A 21,802-nucleotide genomic window follows, 5' to 3' on the forward strand; every position below is an offset into this window, starting at 1 on the left:
CTTTCATAGATTACCGTATTCATGTCCAAAGTTTCATCGATCATCTTTTGGAAATTGGAGAAATCACAATTTAGCTCTTTAAGAGGTTTTGTGAATATCGCATCTAGTAGCATATTGCGGTTTCCTGTCAAAAGATAAAACACATAGAAAAGAATCGCCAATAAGTAAACTGACTGACAATCCTACTTGAATTTATCAGATATGTTTAAATAGTTTAGCAGCTGTATAGCAACTTACTAAATAGTTTTGAGAACCAGTTTGGCGCAGTGGTTAAAGCTCCAGGCTAGAACTAGGAGGCCATGAATTTTAGTCTTGCCTCAGGCTTGAAGCCAGTTGAGTAACTTTTGGCCAACCTCTCTCTCTCAGCCCAGGGAAGAAGACAAGGGTAAACTACTTTTAAGTCTTGCCAGAAGAACTACAGGGAAAACCCAGGCAGTCTTCAAGAATCAACAATAATTTGAAAGGGGAAAAATAATAATTTACAGAATTATACATTTAACTATATGGTTGTTAGTAGCAAGAATTTTAACACTTTTGTGGATTCCCAAAGTCTTGATCAGCTTAGCATTTTTCCCCTTTTCATAAGGAATCCTGAATCACATCAATCCAAATCTAACATGAAAACTCAGAGACTTTGTAATCCAGGCATTTGGAATGTAACCCTATTCAATATGGAAAGTCATATATATATATAAGTACCATGTATATATTTTGGACTGCTTTCATTACATCTTGAATAGAAAGGATAGAAAAGTGAAAATTATTTTTTAAATTAGTATTGCTTAAGGAGTCTATTTCACAATTCTGAACAAAACCTAATTTGTTCATAATTTGTTCCCATAATGTAGCACAATACTGTAAATTACTTGCATGCCATTAACGGAACAGGTGCAAATCCTGATTTACTGTAAAATATTGTTCTGTGTCACAGATAATAGTCCAACAGAGAAGGGATAAAACTATCCAGGTGAGAAGCTGAGTCAGAAAGAATTTTTCTTTCTCTGCCCTTAGAACGAAACTCTCTTTTACAATTATTTATCACAGCAGTAACAGAGACCACAGAAAGAGAGTTAGTATAGCAGTATTTCTTAGGTTTATAGTACTCCCTGCAAGACCAATGATTGGATTCAGGAAGCCAATCTATCAATCTTACGATGTCAGAAAAATACGGAACGGTGAGCCCAAGTGAGTTCAATTTGGCTCCTACTGGTTTCCTGCACACGTATGTGCAACATTATATAGCTATAAGATGGGGAGGCAGGAATCCTTCTGCTCCAAAGAAATGCAAAAGGCTCTTTTGTACCATTTATTTGGATACCAAGTACATCAGATGTCAAACTCATGGCCCGCAGGATGGATGGGTCACGCGCTGGCCAGACCCACCCCGTTTTAGCGAAGAGGGGGAAAGTTGTGATATGTCACGTGAAAGTTTGACACTCCTGGAATACATATGCTCCCTGGCATTTTCCTGTCTTCAAGGTTAGCTCCTAAAGAAGCTGTCTATTTTACCTGCACCAAATCAGGCTTCCCAATAGGAATGTACAGACAAAATTTTGGGGTCAGAAAACAGATAATCAGAGTTGGAAGAGACCTTGTAGGTCATCTAGTCCAACTCCCTGCCCAAGCAGAAGACCCTACACCATTTCTGACAAATGGCAGTCCAATCTCTTCTTGAAAGTCTCCAGTGATGGTGCTCCTACAACTTCTGAAGGCAACTTCTGTTCCATTGGTTGATTGTCCTCACTGTCAGAAGGTTTCTCCTTATTTCCAGGTTGAATCTCTCCTTGTTAAGTTTCCATCCATTATTCCTTGTCTGGCCTTCGGGTGCTTTAGAAAATAGCTTGACCCTTCCATGTGTGGCCAGACTCTCAATACAAACAACATAAGCTGTGTAAGAAAGGGAGGTAGGCTTTGTAGAAATATGCAATAACCATCATCTAGATAAAGGGGCTGAAACATTCTTTAAATCCTAGGAAACACAGCTCAAGAAAATGCTTCTCTGATTCTCTGATCTGGTCTATCTGGTAGGGCTGATCAATTTTATAAAGCAATTTCTGTTTCTATTCAGCCTTAGGAGTTTCTCTAATGCTGTAAAATAAATACAGGTAGTCCTCGACTTACGACCACAATTGAGCCCAACATTTTTGTTGCTAAGTGAAACATTTGTTAAGTGAATTTTGCCCCATTTTATGACCTGAAGTGAATCACTGCCGTTGTTAAATTAGTGACACCATTGTTTAAGCGAATCTGGCTTCCCCATTGACTCTGCTTGTAAAAAGGTCACAAAAGGTGATCGCATGATCCTGGGATATTCAACCATCATAAATATGAATCAGTTGCTAGACATCTGATTTTTGATCACATGACCATAAGGATGCTGCAACGGTTGTAAGTGTGAAAAACAGACATAAATCATTTTTTTCAGTGCTGTTGTAACTTTGAACGGTCACTAAATGAACTGTTGTAAGTCAAGGACTACCTATACTGTTTGCCTGAATTAAATGCACTTTGCCAATTACTAATATAACCCCCTAAAATCAACCATATAAATGATGGGGGCAATGACAGGCTAGCAATGAATACTACTATAACATTTTCAGAGGAACAAAGAAAATGGGCGTTGGTTCTTACCTGATACGCTTCTTCTCGTAGAAATGCGTAGAGCATCCATGGAATGGGAGGTGCTCTAGTCTCGTGTTACACAGGCTGAGGTGTAATTGAGGGAACGCCCTCCTCCTCCACGTGACTCCTCCTTGCGTTCCCCCCCAGTTTAGCGAAACGAGAGGACAAAACTAAGCCTCTAACTCAATTAAGAAATTCAACTCTGAACAATAATAATAAGATCATTGGCCGAAACAGGATTCCCTACCAGACGGAGATAGAAGGGTGGGGATGGATGCTCTACGCATTTCTATGAGAAGAAGCGTATCAGGTAAGAACCAACGCCCATTCTCCGTAGAAATGCTACGAGCATCCATGGAATGGGACATACCAAAGCATGTGTGTCCTACGGGCGGGAGTCCGTCTGGGTCGGAATCTCCTCTGACTCTCTCGCCACCTGCTGAAGGACTCGCCTACCAAAAGATGCCTCAGCGGAAGCGTAAGTGTCAATTCTATAGTGCCTTATAAAGGGAGATGGGGAAGCCCAGGTGGCCGCCCTACATATGTCATGGATGGAAGCCTGAGTGGCCCAGGCTACCGAAGTAGCCGCACTCCTGGTAGAGTGAGCAGTGATTCCACGAGGGACCGGTAAGGCTTGAGTTAAATAGGCCTTAGATATGGTAGCCCTGATCTATCGGCCTACAGTAGACGGGGAGACTTTGCAACCCAGCGTCTTCGGCTGAAAGGAAATGAAAAGCGACTCAGACTTTCTGATGGGCTGAGTTCGATGGATGTATATACGGAGGGCTCTGCGCACATCAAGGGTGTGCCATTGCCGTTCCCTCTCCCGTACAGGCTTCGGGCAAAAGTTAGGCAGGACCGATTCTTGGGCTCTGTGAAAGGCCGAATTAACCTTTGGCATAAATACAGGGTCAGGTCTTAGGATCACCCGATCCGGATGGAAAATGCACAGGTCCTTTCTGACGGATAGAGCTGCAATTTCAGATATCTTTCTTGCAGAGGTAATGGCCACTAGGAACACCACTTTAAAGGTGAGGAACTGGAGCGAGGTCTCCCTGAGAGGCTCGAAGGGAGGTTTGGTTAATGCCAACAAAACCTTATTAAGGTCCCAGGTCGGGTATCTGTGAACCATTGGGGGGCGCAGATTGGAGGCTCCCCTGAGAAAGGCCCTGATACGAGGATGGTGGGAAAGCGGCGCAGATGAGTCACCAGGTATCACCGTTGAAAGAGCCGAGACCTGTCATCTCAGAGTGTTTGGAAAAAGACCCTTGTCCAGACCGTCTTGCAGGAAGGCCAGAACCTGCGCCACGGAGGGAGAGAGCGGATTGATAGAAGATAAGCGGCACCATTTGGAGAAACTGTTCCAGGTTGCATTATAAATGCGAGTGGTGGAAGGACGCCTAGCCGCCAAGATGGTAGCGATGACTTGAGGCGAAAGACCCTCTGCCTTTAGCTTTTCCCGCTCAACCTCCAAACGGCTAGCTGAAGCCACTGTGGATCTGGATGGAGGAGACGGCCCTGAGACAGAGAGACTTTGTCCGCCGGAATCCTCCATGGAGGGGCCACCGACAGGTCGCGAAGGTCCGCAAACCACGGTCTCCTGGGCCAATATGGTGCTACTAGGAGAATCTCCGCCTTTTCCAGAACCAGTTTCCGAACCACTTTGGGGATTAACGGAAGAGGAGGGAAGGCATAGAGAAGGCCGGAAGGCCAGGGGCAACGGAGGGCATCGAAATTCTCTGCTCCATTGGTTGGGTAGCGGGAGAAAAACCTTGGCGTCTGAGCATTGCGCGGAGAAGCAAAGAGGTCTACCAGAGGCTGGCCGAAGATAGTCGTTGCCTCCTTGAATAGAAGAGGATGAAGGCGCCATTCCGCGTGGTCCAGCACAGTTCTGCTGAGCCAATCCGCGTGCACGTTCGAGGCTCCCGAGATGTATTCCGCCTTGATGGATAGATGTTTTTCTGCCCAGCGACAAAGACGTTCAGCTTCCCTCATCAGGCGAAGAGAGTGAGTGCCCCCTTGGCGGTTGACATGTGCCTTGGTTGTGGTGTTGTCGGTGAGAATCAACACGTGGCTTTTTTGTACCTAAGGTAGGAAGGCCTTCAGAGCCAAATACACCGCGTGAAGCTCCAACCAATTGATGCTGCAACGCTGTTCGGTGGTGGACCAAACGCCCTGAGCCGAGAGGGAGTGAAGGTGCGCTCCCCATCCTAAAAGACTGGCATCCGTAGTGAGCGTGACTCTTGGAGGATCCTTGAACAGATGGCCCTTGTTGATGGAAGGTCTTGTCCACCATAGAAGGGAGGTGAGCACTCGTGGAGGGACCCGCACCCTGATGTTGGAGTTGCTTCGCCCGGAACGTTGGTACGGCAGAAGGAACCACTCCAACGACCTAGAATGCAAACGTGCCCAAGGAATAATGGAAATGCAGGAAACGAGTTTACCCAATAGCTTGGATAAATCAAGCAAGGAGACCCTAGTAGACTGCCTAATGACCCTGATGGAGGTTTGGATGCTGATGAACCTATCTTGGGAAAGGAAAACCTTTTCCCTAACCGAATCGATGATGGCTCCCAAATGGGCTATCCGAGTGGAAGGAGTAAGTTGACTCTTTTCCCAGTTTACCAGGAAACCGTGGGCCTGCAACACCGAAAGGGTGGTGTTAGTGTCACGTGAAGCCTGGGTTTGATTGGGCAACACCACTAAAATATCATCAAGATAACAATGAATTCGGATTGGGACGTGCCTGAGGTGAGCCGCTAGAGCTGCTAACACCTTAGTAAAGGTCCTTGGGGCCGAAACCAACCCAAAGGGGAGAGCTACATATTGAAAATGCTGATGATTATAACAAAACCTCAAGAATTTGGAGTGTGCGGGAAGAATAGGAACATGGAGGTAGGCCTCAGACAGATCTATTGAGGTCATCCAGTCTCCCTTTCTGATACTCTGCAAGATGGATTGGAGGGTGTGCATTTTAAATTTGTGTCTAATAATAAAACGATTGAGTCTTTTTAAATCCAGAATGGGCCTCCAGCCTCCCGAATGCTTAGGGACTAAAAAGAGAAGGGAATAGAACCCCTGTCCCCGCTCCGAGGCAGGTACGGGCTGGATAGCCCTAATGTCAGTTAAATGCTGGATAGCTGAGGACATAAGCGCCCGCTTAGCCGGGTCTCTGGATAGGGGAGAAACCATAAAATGATTCGGGGGAGAAGAATGAAATTGAAGGGAGAGACCAAATCTAACAGTGTCTCTGACCCAAGAATCCGAGGTGGATGCTACCCATTGGTTAGCAAAGTGCCTAAGGCGACCGCCAATGGGAAAAGAGCCGAAAGGGCTATCTGGGTCTTCGGGACACCCTGTTTCCTGAACCCTTGAAGGGCCTCCTGTAATTTCCCCCTCTCCTGCCCCTGTCACTTGAGTCCCCCCTATCCTGATAGGCTGGTCGAAAGGACTGCGAGGCCTGATACCTGGGGGTGAAGGACTGCTGGAAGGAGGGGCGAAAGGAGCCCCTCCGAAAGGGATGGGACCCTCTGGCATCTGGTCTACGCAAGATGGATGGGAGAAACTTCTTTTTATTGCGCGTTTCCAAGAGCAATGGTTCTAGGGCAGGGCCAAAGAGTTTACCCCCCGAAATGGGAGCTGATGCCAGCTTTGACTTATTTTTCACATCGACATGCCATTGCCGGAGCCAGAGTAACCGACGAGCAGCCACGTGAGAGGAAATGGCCCGTGCTGAGAACTTCACTGAATGGAAAGTGGCATCAGCTGCAAATTCCGCCGCGGCCGTAAGCTTGGCGATGTCCTGCTGGGCTCTTGTGTTAGAGGCCGGGACATGTTGCTTGAGTTGCTTAAGCCACCTTATAGAGGAGCGGGTAAAAAAGGAGGCCGCTGTGGCCGATCTTATGGCCCAGGCATCTGATTGGTGCGCTCGCTGAAGCGCCAGCTCTGCTCGTTTATCCTCCGGTTTAAGTGCCTCTAGGGAGTCAGTGGGATTGGAAGAAGAAGCCAATCTGATGATAGGGGTCGTCAACCTCCGGAGTAGCCAGCATTGCTGAAAATTCCGGGTCGAGATTGAACAACCTCTTGTCCTGATTAGAGGGGGCAGGGGAAGGACCTGTCGACGCCAGCTGTCTAGCTACTAGGTCGGCGAATATCGGGGGGGGGGGATCACTTCAGTCTCAACGATGGGATGACTGAAAACGGCGTCTTCATGACCCCCCGGGGTAGCAGGAGGCGGCTCAGAGGTGGATTGAGGAAGAAGACCTGAGACATTTTTGGCTTTGAACAACAAAGATTTAAATAACTGCGGCTTGAACAGACCTACTATGGTCGGTTGTTCGGGGGAAATGCCCTCGTCTTCTGACATTTCCCCCTCCATGGGATCCCCCTCAAATATGGGTTCAGAATACTGAAATGACCCCCTATCGGAGCCTTCTTCATCCCTGAAGGAATGAAAGTCCCCTTCCTCTTCCACCAGGGCCTCCTCACCCTCCAGGCACGGAGTGTCCAATTGGAGAGGTACCTGACCCTGTGGAGATGTCGATCCAGTGATGGGTCTGGTGGGCATGGGTGTATGTCCAGGCGCCGCTCCCTGAGTCTCCGGCCTTGACAGTTGCTGCATGCCTTCAGCAATCCCCTGCCGGATGGCGAGCTGCATCCACTCCTTGATGCTGTCAGGGATGACAGAAGAGACCGGGTCTTCACTTCGTAGGCCCGCTGCAGTGGGCGTGAAGGTTGCTTCAGGGACACGAGGAGATTGAAGACTTCGGGTAGAGCTGCACCTGGATGGGGAAGACTGCCCGGGCGGGGGGGCTGAATAGTGAGAGAGGGAGGGGCAATGGCTACAGAAGGCGAGCCCTTGGAGCATTTGCTGAATTCCTTCTCCAGAGCCTTATGATGACGCAAGGCGTCCCTTTGGGAGGCACTGGAGGAATCCTTGTCCCTTGCGCGCAGGTAGTGGGTTTTGGATTTGGCCTTTAAGGAAGGCCCACTAGGATTGCGCTCTGCCATGATACCAAAAGGAAAAAAAGGAGAGGCGGTTGGTGTACCAAGGAGTTCGGCCTATCACCTAGGCCGGTTTTCCTAAGTTGGGTCACGTCCCCCTTTTGGAAGGAAAAAGGAGAATTTCTATTAAATAACTATCTGCTAAAAATAGTCAAAAAAACTTTAAGGAAAGGTGTAGACAAAGGCTGACCTAATAAAGGCAAAAAAATTTGTTTTATTTTAATGTCTAATTTTAATTTAATTTAATTTTATTAATTAATTTAATTTTTTAATTTTTTTTTCAAAAGGGGCGGGCCCCAAGGTAGTTAAATATGAAAGGAAAACCTACTGAAAGACTAACTAAATATAAACTGTACAAGAGAAGCCAAATACAACGCTGAGGCCAGTGCACAGAAATTTTTTTTTAATCCTTCTATATACAAAGGGAAGGATCACTTGCACAAACGAAAGCAAAAAAAGGTGTGTGTGAGGAAAGGCCTCCAAGGGCAGCCTCCCAGCGAACTTGGAAGGTATCTGCCAGAGTCTCTGGGTGAGTTGCGGGCAATAACACAGCAGCACTAACTGAGTCAAAGGAGAGAAAGGCAGGGGAGAATAACTGGGCACGGAGCCACGGTACTCTCTGCCATACGGAGCCCACGCGGCCTAGTAATCACGCTGAGGACTCACAATCAACCACGCAACTTTGGGCCTTTCTAAAATGGCGCCGATCACGAGGCGTGCCTAAAATGGCCGCCCGCAATGGCGCCAGCAGCCCAGAGACACACCAGCCCTTAAACTCAAAAAAAAGAGCGAAACTCAGAAGGGCCGGGAGAAGAAGCGACGCTTTCTCCGATAGCGTTGGTGGGGGAAGACGCATACGATCGGAAAGATAAGCACAGCAGAAAAACGGCTGGCTCCAAGGAACGCAGCCTCGGAGCGGCAGAGAAAGGAGGGGGGGGGCAAAGCTCCAACTCCCCCTAGCTCTCCCCAGAGGGCGAGAAACCTCGCTAAAACAACAATTTAGAAACCCAAATACGCACAAGAAACAAGGATTTAAAGAAAAAAGGGCAAACCTGATAGCAAGCAAGAAAAGGAACCTGAAACGGCCAAGGAACAAAATCAGCTGCCTGTCTAGTCAAAGGCTGAGCTAAACTGGGGGGGGGGGAACGCAAGGAGGAGTCATGTGGAGGAGGAGGGCGTTCCCTCAATTACAGCTCAGCCTGTGTAACGTGAGACTAGAGCATCTCCCATTCCATGGATGCTCGTAGCATTTCTACGGAGAATTAAGAGAATAAAATCCAGAGAGACTTTTAAAACTATTCCGTAAATAAGTAATATACAAAGTATATTCAGTGGCTACAGCATTTTGACTTGAGCAAAAAGATAAATATAAGAGAGCCCCTTGAAGAAAGTATGACTGATTGGCTGACATCATCAATTTACTTTCACACTATAAATTTCTGCTCAGGATCCTATTTTTAAAAGCCAATACATTTCTGATTTTATGATTCCAAATGCAGAGCTCGCTTCGTTATGGTATTATTGTTTTTTAAAAAACAACATTCAAATTTGTAGTAGCAGTCAGGCAGCAAGCATGTTATAAAGATTTTAACAGATAACAAATCTGGCATTTTTCATGCTGCCAAATTAAAGATCTTTACTAAAATGCCATTTAATTTTCTCAGCTACAGTACTGGCATATTTAAATCAGATGGGTTATTTTTGCAGAAGTTAGAAGGTTCACCTTTTGTTCACTTAATGAACAGTCAGGTCTTTATATTTGCCATTTGATGTCAGATTCAAATAGACATTTATTAAACTGAAAGGGAACAGCCTGGTCATTCTGTTCAAGCTGCTAGAGAAATGTTCAAAAGATTAGAGACTGTAGTGCACTTGGACAATTCATACAATAAAGCAACAGTTCTTGTACATGGCCTTTTAAAAAACCAATTTGTTTTCATTCAACTTAATAGCCAGGAATTTCCATCAGATTCTGGTTCATTCTTGGACAAAGTTAATGTATTTTGCCACATCCTATAGACATGGAATGTCATTAAGCCTTTGTTTGAACCGTATCAACAAGTTTGAATAATTTGTTTTCTTTTCAATATCTCACAACAATCAATTCCAAAATTACTTAGGGTTGCCTTGTATAATAGAATATTCATCATGAAAGTTTCCCTTTCTTATTATAAATATTTGGACTGTGTCTACATGTAGACTTCAACTCCGAGAGTTGTCATGGCCATGATGTCCGGGGAGTTCTATGAGTTGAAATCAATGCACCTAGATAGCGTTAAATTTGGGAAAGATTTTTCCAGACCCAGAATGTCAGTTACCTTCAGTCAAAAACCACTTTGTTGGTATACATCTGATCCCTTGGATCACTGAGTACAGTCAGAAGTCAAAGAGGTGACTTTTTAGATAGCATTCTTATATGTCTAACTCTACAACACAGTAGGTTCCAGTGCTTCTGACGGGTGTGTTTGTTAATTTGCAAGTGACTATGACACTTCTTAATAGATGCTGACAGCTTCTGACTTATTCGTTTATTTGATGGCCAAGCTGAAAATTTCAGATGTTCTGCCAAGATTTTTAGTCGCATACTCTCTTAGTCAAAAACAAATGTTTTAACTTTCACAACTAAATTAGATCTGCTCCCCATATATAAATTAATCAGTCAGGGCTTCATTGGCTACTAGCAACAGCATTTAGACTTATATACCACTTCACAGTGCTTTATAGCCCTCTCTAAGTGGTTTACAGAGTCAGCATATTGCCCCCCAACAATTTGGGTCCTCATTTTACCCACCTCTGAAGGATGGAAGGCTGAGGCAACCTTGAGCCATTGAGACCTGAATTGCCAAACTGCTGGCAGCCGGTGATCAGAAGAAGTAGCCTGCAGTACTGCATTCTAACCACCCCAGCTCTATTCCTCTATGAACAGGAGTCTATCTATATCAACCCCTTCCAGATTGCTCAAAACCATTTTAGTATAACAAATATTGCTAGTTCTTTGTGGACAATGTGCTATAGAGGTTTCTAGACAAACAGTGTTAGGACTACATTTTGAATAAAAGATAACTAATGGTTGTTATGATCAACCAAGGAATGCTATATTTTGGCTTCACCTTATTCTAAAGCCAACATACCAATTTATATCTTACTCTTTTTTCCCTCCTATTTCTATTCATCTTTCCTTGTTCACACTTGATCAATCCTGAGTTACAAATATTTCTAAAGATTAGCCTCCCAAACCTGCTTTGTTATTATTCTAAAATTCTGTTTTTTATTTAGCAAATTAAATTTCTCCTTCTTCCTCTCTTTCTATTACCACAATCTGGAACAGCATGCCAAACTACATAGTAAGAGTTATTACACAAATATTGCTGGTTCTTTGTGTGTGTTTTTATTTCACATATGGAAAACTTGACTCTTTAAAAAACAACTCTTTCTTAATTTGGAAAAAGGCATACTTAACACAAGAAAGATGTAATTATAGGTTCACTGGACATACAGGTAACTTCATGTGTATATGTAAATAAGTTCATGTAATAAGAGTCATGACTGACACAAAAGCATAGCTAATTCTGCTTTGTTGTAAACAAACGTGGTTATATCTAAGCATTTCTTACTTCAGAAGTTGTGAGCAATCTTGAATTGTGCTCTGAGTAAAAAATATCCCAGCTAGAATTTTTTTGCTTATTGCCCACATTAATTGCCTTTTTCTTATATGAAAAATGAATAAAGAAATACTAATGTCAGATGATAAGGCATTCATTCCAAACCAGAATGCTCAGCTTTTTATGCACGTGTGTATCACTAACACTGGCAGTAAAACAGTTCTCCTGGATGGTTATAAAAATCCTCTTGGTGGCTGAATGGAGATTGCCTCTTGAGCTTATGAACTACACACACAATATTTAGAAAATATCTATTTTCTAAATCTCTAAATTTGTATTTCTAAACATTTCTAAAAATTTTAGAAGTAAAATCTCTAAATTTTTCTAAAATTTAGAAATTTTCTAAAGATATTTAGAAAATAAGGGGGAAAAAATTACCATTATTTTTTTCCAGTGCCTGTGTCACATTAGGTATCTGATTAATTGCCTGATACATTTTATAACAGTCCTGCAGAGTAGCTTTCTTCTGGAATTTTTTTCCTATCCGATTGAAATCTGGGAAGCGGCGGAGGAGATCTTCTTGAAGAATTTGTCTTAGTTCTCCATCTTGCATGAAGGCCTCCACCATATCTAGCCTAAGTGTAAGATAAGTTTAAAATAGACAGAAAAAAAAGTTTAGCATGTGGAACTGATTTTGAAAATCATGACACATTTTTAAATTAACTTTTAAAATGGGAACTTAAAATTAATCAGAGCACTAGGTGGGGATAACTGTTCTAAGATGTCAATGACCATAACCATAAAGCATTTCACCATCAGAAATACCTTTTTTGGTATAAATTTTATTAAGAGTTTAAAGCTAAGAGTTTAAAAAGAAGATAAAAACTAACAAAGATGAATACAAAGTAAAGAAAGATAAGAAAGGGAAAAGAAGAAAAAAAACAAAAGTATAAAAAGATAAAAAGAAAGAGGCTTCCGATTTCCTTTGCAGCAAATACAAGTATGATTAGAAAATTATCTTGTTCTATAGTTATAAAATAGGCTCTTTTTCTATTATCTAATGTTTTCTCATCATCAAAACTACAAATCAAAAGTTCATTTTTTCTATTTCATGCAAAAAAGTGTATAAGGGGTTTCCAGTAAGCAACAAATATAGATGTTGGGTTTTCTCTAATCGAAGATGCCAATTTAGCCACCTCAGGAAATTCTTCACCATTCCTCCACTGTTGACAGTTTCAAACCTTTCCACTTGCTGCAGTTATATATAAAAGCAAAATTCCAAAACTTTTTTTCCCCAGCTGTTTATCCATCATTCCCCAAAAATAAATTGTTTGGTTTCAGAATTAGTACGTTTGTATCCAAAATGTTCTGTCTACCAAAGATTCAGCTACAGAATTCCCAAAACCGTACTCCACTAACAATAATCACAATCATAATGACTGTACTAAATGCACAATCCCCAGTAACCTGAAATTATAAAAGTTATCAACTTACATAATTCTCAATAATTCTCCAGTTATAATGAAATTATATATCTTCAATCAAGTATCATTTTCAGTATGTTTTATGAGGCTCAAAGAATATTTGTCTTTGTTTAATTACTTCATTTTGCCACCAAAAACAAGCACTAAAATGAGCCAAACTAGAATTAAAATGTTAAATCAATAATTAAAAATGCAAAAATAATTCACAGCAAAATAGTAATCTCAGCATCTATGAAACAAAACGCTAATTCTGCAAGAAATGATGTTAACTGTAAAATGCCTGCTTGGGAAAAAAGAGTGATGGAGTTAGTGTCATTTTTCAAAGCAATTCTGTTCTGGTTGCCAAATATGGTCTATTTGGCTAGCAACAGTTACCTCAAGGTATCACAGCCCACTTGCTCAGTGGAACTACCACGACATTAGACCCGTAAGCAAGATTACCGTGACAGAAATTTGTAAAAATACAATATGGTCAGTCATCCACATACATTAAGCATTAAAGAATAGGTCTTTAGGTCCACCATCCTAACAAATGATCATACAGCTATAAATCATCCTGACCACCTCCCCTTGCTATAATAAAATGCTTTTTTGTTGATTCCATGTTCAGGTGATCCAAAAGTTCCACCCTAGAAAGGACTGCATAAGAGTTGTTACAAGTACCCAAGGAAAGTGCTTGTGGTTTATAATTGCTTCGAAACCATACAGTTCTTCTGTATATGCTGACAGTTTCAGATATGTATATTATTTATGGTTATTTTTAGTTGTTATTAGACAAACCGTGCCCCTTTGGGCCAGCTTTTCAGATACATTTCCTTACCTAAACAGAGAAACACAACGAGTGGACAAAAAAGCAGTGGAGCAGAAGCAACTTCTAACTTCCTATCAACTTCCCTATTGAGTTTCATTGTGAGAATTTGTCAGGGAGCACTGGAAATTTCCCTCCCACCCTTTCACTTCTCTTCCCAGTAGGCAGATAAGTGGCTGCTACTAGGTGGGTATGGGAAGTGAGGGATTGCAAGACTGGCTGGGAAACTGTCAGAGAACTTTGAAAAAGGAAGTCATGTGATTGCAGTAGCAGTTAGTAGCACTGAAACACCACAACCTCCCCAAATTTCATTCCCTTGGGAGTCATGGGTTGCTGATTTTGGACACATACTGTAAATTAGCCCATTTGAGGTATCTTAGTTCAAAAACTCTACTAGCCAAAATATCCTACATAGTTTTAGGCTGAATTAAAAGAGGTATAGAATCAAGATCACATGCAGTGTTGGTGCCACTTTATAATCCCTTGGTAAGACCACACTTGGAATGCAGTTTTGGTCAGCATGATATAAAAAGATGTTGAGACTCTAAAAAGAGTGCAGAGAAGAGCAACAAAGATTACTGGGGAAATACAGAAACACAGGAAGAACTTTTGCTGGAATTGGATATGTCTATTTTAATAAAAAGAAGGATTAGGGATGACATGATAGCAGTATTTCAATATCTAAAGGCCTCCAACAAATAAGAGGGGGGTCAACCTATATGTCAAAGCACCTGAAGGCAGGGAAAGAAGCAATGAATGGAAACTAATCAAGCAGAGAAGCAACCTAGAACTAAGGAGAAATTTATTGACAGTTAGAACAATCAGTGGAATGGCTTGCCTTCAGAACTTGTGGGTGCTGCATTACTGGAAGTTTCTAAGAAGAGATTGGACAACCATTTGTCTAAAATGGTATAGAGCAGCAGCTCCCAACCTTTGGGGCACCAGGGACTGGTTCCATGGAGAGGTTTCTCTGTGGCCCAGAAAGGGTGTAATTTCAAGTTCTGCCTGCACCCAGCAGATGGGCTTCACTTGTTTGTGCGATTTGATTTATGGCATGCTGCAGCCCATGCCAGTCCACAGACAGGGGGTTGGGGACCCCTGGCATAGAATCTCCTGCTTGAAGGTGGGGTTGGAGCAGAAGACCTCCAAGGACCCTTCCAACTCTGTTATTTTGTCCTTGTTTCCCTATGATGCACTGTTTTATCCACTTAAAGGTAACAATAATCAGAGTTTTAGTAATATATAATTTTGGGATTGCTTTTCAGGTGAATTTAATTCATATGACTGAGGAGAAAAGGGCTGATAGCAAACTGATAAAAATCAGTTAACATTTACAGCAAAGATAACTCCAAAGCAAACTGTTTGCCACTGTTAACCATTTGCAGCTGTAGACAGTTTTTTGTCTTTTGATAGATTTACTTAGAATTATTCTTTTGACTATAAAAATAATCCAAAACCAGGAACATCTCAAACGAATATTAGACTGGGAAGTGTAAATTTATGAACATATCAAACTATTTTACACAGATAGTAGGACTTTTAGCCAGGGTTGCCTATTTTTACTGGCCATAAATTTCAAAGTTTATTACTCAAAATGTCAGGGATTGAAGCCAAAACTTTTCATGTGCAAAGCACTGGATTAACTTCTAAAGCAACATTTTGTGGGCAATGCATTAGCAATATTTAGCTAACTAATTTAATGCAATGATACAATACTACTACTTTGGAATGATGATGATGCTTTCATTTTGATTTGAACAGATACACTACAGTTGTTTTCTATTTGCCAAATGGAAGTACATAATGGGACAAATGACATATGATTAATATATGTTCAACAGCAATGACTCTCATCCTCACTAGTAGTATTCTATTTCTAGCCCCCCCCCCCCCAAAAAAGGGGGGAGTGTTCATGCTCATCATGCTCTCCAGAGCAGAACAACATGTTACTGTGTATTCCTGATTCATTCAAGTCATTACAGAGACAGAACATTTGGTCATCAATATGGGTCAACAATAACTAGTAGAGGCTTAAAGCAAGTCTTGTTTGGGAGAAAGACTCAGGCATCCAGAGAATAAAGATTAATAGGACCTGTATTAATCATGAGAAAAATCCAGTTTATGACTTTATAGGTAGTCTTTGGTTAACTATGGTAATTGGGACAGGAATTTTCATTGCTAATTTTTTATTGTTAAATAACACAGTTGTAAAGTGTTAATCATGTGATCAGCAGGGACTGCTGATCATCATATCAGCAGTCCCTGCTGTCATTAAGCAAAGATCATGGGCCATTACGCAAGTCCCAGGTGAACTGCAAGCAGACCAGGAGGCAAGTAAGGTGTGGCATCAACGTAGCGGGATAGCTGTTGCTGAGCAGGGAAAGATGCGCAGAGGGCTCAAGAAAAGCACTGCAGCTGGGAGTGGCTGTTGTGATGAGGGAGATGCACAGGTGACCTGTGAGGCATGGCATGGGTATGTTAGTGGCTGCTGCCAGGCAGAGAGGATATGTCGGTAGCTGACATACGGGAAAGGGTGGGTGGGTTTGATGCTGAGAAGGAAGGGTGCAAACAACTTACTGGAATGACTTTGAGACCTTCCCTCTCAGCTTTTCCATTGACCTTTGCTTGTCGGATTCTGGCAGGGAAGGTTCTAAATGGCGATCATGTAACTGCATATTACAACAATCATAATGCAAGACAGTTGCCAAGTGCTCAGATCACTATAACAGGGCCAGGAGTACTAGGATGGCTGGAACTTCAATAGCAATAGCAATAGTGCTTAAACTTAACAGTGCTTTATAGCAGGGGTCCCCACAGTCCACGGCCGCACCGGTCCGTGGAACAAATCCTACGTCTGGTTTGGTGCGATCTTGTTTGATGAGAAGTGCTTCGGTGAGCTTTTCCGGTAGAAAGCTCACCGAAGCACTTTTCATCAAAACAAGATGGCGGCGCCCAGCTGATGCCGACCGGGCCGTGGCATAAAAAGGTTGGGGACCACTGCTTTATAGCCTCTTTAAGTGGTTTACAGAGTCCTCATTTAGGAAGGATAAAAACCTAGGTCAACCTTGAGCAGATGACAATCGAACTGCCGAAAGCAGGCAGTCAGCAGCAGTAGCCTGCAGTACTGGATTCTCACCACTGCACCGCCACTGCTCAAGCTTCTGTCTTAAGTATCTTCATTCAACTTATTTGTAACTTTAAATAAATAAATAGTCATTAAACAAGGACTACCTGTATTTAAGAAGCAACTCAAATTGGGGGGGGTGCTAATATCTGTTGGGAGCCTATAATGCAGGAGAGGACAAAGGCATTTTGGCAGAAGTGGGGTTCAATAAGTGGCAACAGATCTGTATAAAAATACACAAAGTGAAGCATTCAATAACCATCCTGGATAACCTTCACAAAGCTTTATATAGGCCATAATAACTCATCCCTCTCTGTCTAAACAACAGAAATGTATAAATTTCAGCCTCCAATAGTTATATTCAGGCATTCTAGGAATTAAAAACACCCTAGTCAAGGCCATGTGGATTACATCTCTTTTGTAAAAGCATTCGTGTGTTCAGCGAGGATATCTGTGCCAAGGAAATCTTCCTATATACACATGCACACCGAAATGCAAACATGAAAGTTCAAATCAGGGAATGAATGCATGGATGCTTTTTTAAATTAGACATCACATGTCTTCATGGGGAAAGGGTTCACTCCTATCTACTGCATGTAAGTTATAACCTTCTTTGTAATGCCTTAACAGGGCATTCCTCAATCCAGGTTTGAATTTGCAATGAAAAATTTTTTGAGGAAGGCAGAATAAACTGAGCAGTTGTAAGTCTAGAGAACTACATTTCATCTGAAGCTGACTTTTTAATTGTTCTTTTACCTTGATTTGTATTTCCATCCCATCCTTCTTCATTAATACCTGCTGCAATCATCATTTTTATTGCTGCTTTTTTGCCATTTTGTAAGTGGCTCTTTGAAAGGAACATAGCCAAAGTGAGAAATGAGAGCAAGAGAGAGACAGGGAGGGCGACTGCAAGAAGGTTGAGAATGTTTCTGGTTTTCAGACCAACTGCCTGCAGAGATGCTGGAGGTAAAGCTTGCTATTCTTCTTTATTTATTTACAGGATTTGTAAACAACTCAAATTGCAAAGCAACTCAAAATGACATATAATAATGTGAGAACATACTATGAAATCAAAGATAAACCATCAAATAAAAAAAGCTTTTTAACACTGAGGAAAATATGAAAAGAACACATATCACATGCAATCTTCTCCAATACCTCAATGACTTGAATGAGAGGATGAATTCTAGAAATCCTTTGTAATTCTCTTCCCATTTTTACCTTCATGAAGCAACTTACATTTTAAAAAAAATCTTAAAAGACCACCACAAAGCAAAGACTTTCTGCTGCTGGATGACAAGCAAGTCTTAAAAACAGTGGATTACATTTCCTCTAAAGCAGGACAATCTTTTCTGCAGCTTCCTTTAGAAAATTTGTCTTACCATTGCTGCAAACATTAAAATTTTATTTCTTCCTGCTCTGGCAAAGAAGTAGAACACGTTTGCCTTTTATTGCTTCTCCTACAATAAAAAGAATTATGTCTATACCTAACTTTGTTACAGTCCAACCTTTGTTTTGTTTTTAATAAGGAAAGCAAATTAATGTATGCTTTGATGGCACATCTCAGCCCTCTGTGCTTTTATTGCTTTAGTTCAGTGCAGCTGTCTTGATAAAATGTGCTTGCTTGTAAGCAGTTTCTAAGGCTGGCAGACTGATCAATGTTTGCAGTATGAGGACAAATTATTACGTTTGTTTAGAGCCAATGGAGCATAGCAAATGCTATAACTGTCTTTGTCATAGATTCAGTCTAGGCTTTTGAAACATGAAGATCTACAATTGTGAGGCCAAACAAATCTGATCTCAAAAATTATCCTTGCTCTTTTTTTGGCTTGCTTACTATGCTCTTTCCTCTCTACACTTCCTGAAAACTTGGAAGTGTAAAGAAGATCCCCTCTTCTTTCCATGTCAGCAATCTGATGATATTTTAATCACAAAGCTGTATTAACTAGTGGAACATCACAATGGATAAGGAGGGGAAAAGTGGGATAAGAAAATAAAACCATACGTCAATATTCCTAAGAATGATGGACAAGATCCAAGAGGCATTCATGAATCACAATTAAATGCAACACTAATTGCTAAAAAAAGAAAAAAAGTTATTTTGGTTGCCTCAGAAAATCATCTTATTCTAAGATTTGCCCAATAGTTGTTAGGCAACAGTCAGGTCTTAGCAACTATGGATTCTTTACTTCAGAGAGAAACCCAACAAGATATAAAAGGAAACAGAAGTAATCAGAACTTAAGGAAAACAAGAAAATGCTATATAAGGAGTTTGTTTTGAAAATTATTGATATTTTTAAACCATATTCCAGGCGCTAAAACATTTGACAGGCTTTATTTCAGGAATCTCCTCTTAGAAGTCCTAAAAATAAGCATTAAAATTATTGATATTTATAGAATCACAAGAGTATCTCAGCAAGGATTTTTGGTTTTTAAATTCAATGAAAAGCAGAGACAATTAACAACTTTGTTACAATATTCAATGCAGATGTAAATTATCATTGGAAAAATTGTACTGAAGCCAAAATGTAGTACAGATAGTCCTCAAGTTACAAATGTAATGGACCCTGCATATTCGTAACTGGAGAATTTGTTGGAGTGAATCACATAAAATGAACATGAAAAACCCCATCTTTCGCCCATGCATTCACTAATCGAATGCACAGGTCATTAAGTGTAGATGAGATATCTCGGGGTGGGAAAGGCTATGAGGAGTCTAGTGATGCAATAGGCCACCTGTTTAAGACCACCCAAGACCTCTCCCAACCTACTGAGATACCTCATGCTCCCCACAATTGCTTCCCCCACATCCTGCCACACCAGGTCACTTACCATGCAAAGATCCAGCAAGCTGTCTCCTCTCCAGACTCTCTGCTATGCAAGATCACGGCCCCCAGAAGCTTCCAGTCTCCGCGCAAAACGTCTGCAAGTCAATGGGACACTTTGAGGCAGTGTGATTTCACTCCCTCAAAGTGTCCTGTTGGCTTGCAAATGTTGTGCACGAAATCATGGTGATCCAGATGCTTCCAGTCTCTGTGTAAAACGTTGCAGGCCAATTAGATGCTTGAAGCAAAATCGTCCTGCTCTCAAAGAAAGTACAGCAGAGAGGAGACAGAACTTCGCAATGTGAATCCGGCACGGTAAGATGGGAGGGGGCAGAGGTGGTATTCAGCAGGTTCTGACCAGTTCTGGAGAACCAGTAGTGGAAATTTTGAGTAGTTCGGAAAACCAGGAAATACCACCTCTGATTGGAGATTTTACAGTATCCTTCCCCTGCCACGCCCACCAAGCCACGCCCACAGAACTGGTAGTAAAAATATTTGAATCCCACCACTGGGAGGGGGGAAGCAATTGCAGACACCTGGCTGGGGGAGGGGGTGGATAGGCAGGGTGAATGTTGCAGTGCCTCTGCGGTTGTTCGTAAGGGTGAACAATTGCCATAGTGCTGCAACATTCATAATTTTGGGTTTGTGTCATAAATACTTGGGCGGTTATTGCATAACTTCAAATGGTCACTAAGTGAACTATCGTAACTTGAGGATTAACTGTATTATAGAGTTTTTCCACACACCTTTACTTAATTCTCAGACACATTTATTAATTTAGTAAATACCGTATTTGCCGGCGTATAAGACGACTGGGCGTATAAGACGACCCCCAACATTTCCACTCAAAATATAGAGTTTGTTATATACTCGCCGTATAAGACTACCCCCTCTTCCACACACCTTCCACTTTTGCACTTCTTTTTTTTTTGATGCACTTTTCTGCTTTGGACAATTTTGAAATGAGCTAATCCAATTTTGAACCAAGAATATGCAAATAGCTATGGAGTTTAGAAATGAGTTTTAAAAATATTTTTCATTGCTTACCATTAAGCGTAAAATATGTTGTAAATAAAATGAGAACACAGGAAACGTTCTCTTCTCAATACAGCTGATCTCTCTCTCTCTCTCTCTCTCTCTCTCTCTCTCTCTCTCTCTCTCACACACACACACACACACACACACACACACACACACACAAAACCCGGACACTGAAAAGGCTGCCAAGGAACAGTATATTCAATGCCTTCTCTTTAATCAAGAAACAAGGAATTCCTTAGAATCTTTTTTTTTTCCCCAAGTGGCCCTCTTTAAAAAAATAATGGAGGTAACACTTTCATTCAAAAAGTCTTCCAGTATCTGGAATCGCTCAGACATATTGAAGTGAGGCAGGAGAGTAAGTGAAATTTGAAATGATCCAGCTACCGCTTTTCTTCCCTCCCGCCCGAAGGCCATTATCTCCACGTCAAAACGAACGAGGAGGCAAAGAAGCCAAACACGCTAAAAAGGATCTCTTTATTTTCCTACACAAGGTCACACCTACTTTTCCGCATTCAAAGGACAACCTCTCCTCACCACCACCACCACACACACACACACACACACACACACACACCAATACCCGCAAACAATGTTCTGGGCATTAATCACCATTGCTACATTAACCTGGTAAATTTATACCCTGCCTCCCCAGTGTTGCTTTGACGGCAGGATTTCACACAGCGGGCGCTCGCCGCTCTTTCTCCGCTCTCCCACCGTTCGCACATGTTGGAAGCACCGTAAAACCTGATAACCCACCCGGGGCTCCCCATCCTTAACCTACAGCCGCCCGCATGCAAAACCTGCGTGCAAAAAGAAAAAGAAAAGTACGCCGCACGTGAGGATCTTCGAATCCTCTCCTCCCCACACCGCTAAGGAAGGAAGAGGGGGAAAGGTTGCGCAGCGCGTGGCGAGTGACACCCGCCACACACACACACACACACACACACACACACACCCCCCAGCCTCCTCCCGGCTGCAACTCAAGCTCAAGTGGGAGTCGGAGTCCTCCCGGCGTATAAGACGACCCCCACTTGGAGGCATGTTTTTCAGGGCAAAAAGTCGCCTTATACGCCGGCAAATACGGTAATAAAAATAATAAATATATAAAATGATATATTTATCCCTATTTCTTGCCTGATCCTTCCATAAAACAATTGGTGGCATTAGTAATGGGATCTAGCATCTGCCTCTTATAATATAAGTGAATTGAGACTCTTGATTTTACAAGCACACCTCATTCTCTTAAATATTGTATTGCACTATTTAAATATTACACTAATACTCTAAAAAGA

General features: G+C 42.0%; 1 protein-coding gene across 1 annotated transcript in view; it reads right to left on the reverse strand.

Annotated features, from left to right (window-relative positions):
- The window catches only part of MSH2 (mutS homolog 2), an 85,468-nt gene that overhangs the window by 32,248 nt on the left and 31,418 nt on the right, over positions 1–21,802 (reverse strand). The window contains exons 7-8 of the mRNA XM_026684705.2: positions 11,667–11,863; positions 15–124 (exon numbers count right to left, since the gene is read on the reverse strand). Coding sequence (XP_026540490.1) covers positions 15–124; positions 11,667–11,863 — 307 coding nt within the window. The remainder of the gene's footprint in view (positions 1–14; positions 125–11,666; positions 11,864–21,802) is intronic.

The sequence above is a fragment of the Notechis scutatus genome, chromosome 1 (genome assembly GCF_049901735.1).
Source record: "Notechis scutatus isolate UNSWTSFEM ecotype Mainland chromosome 1, rNotScu1.2, whole genome shotgun sequence".
Taxonomy (NCBI): domain Eukaryota; kingdom Metazoa; phylum Chordata; class Lepidosauria; order Squamata; family Elapidae; genus Notechis; species Notechis scutatus.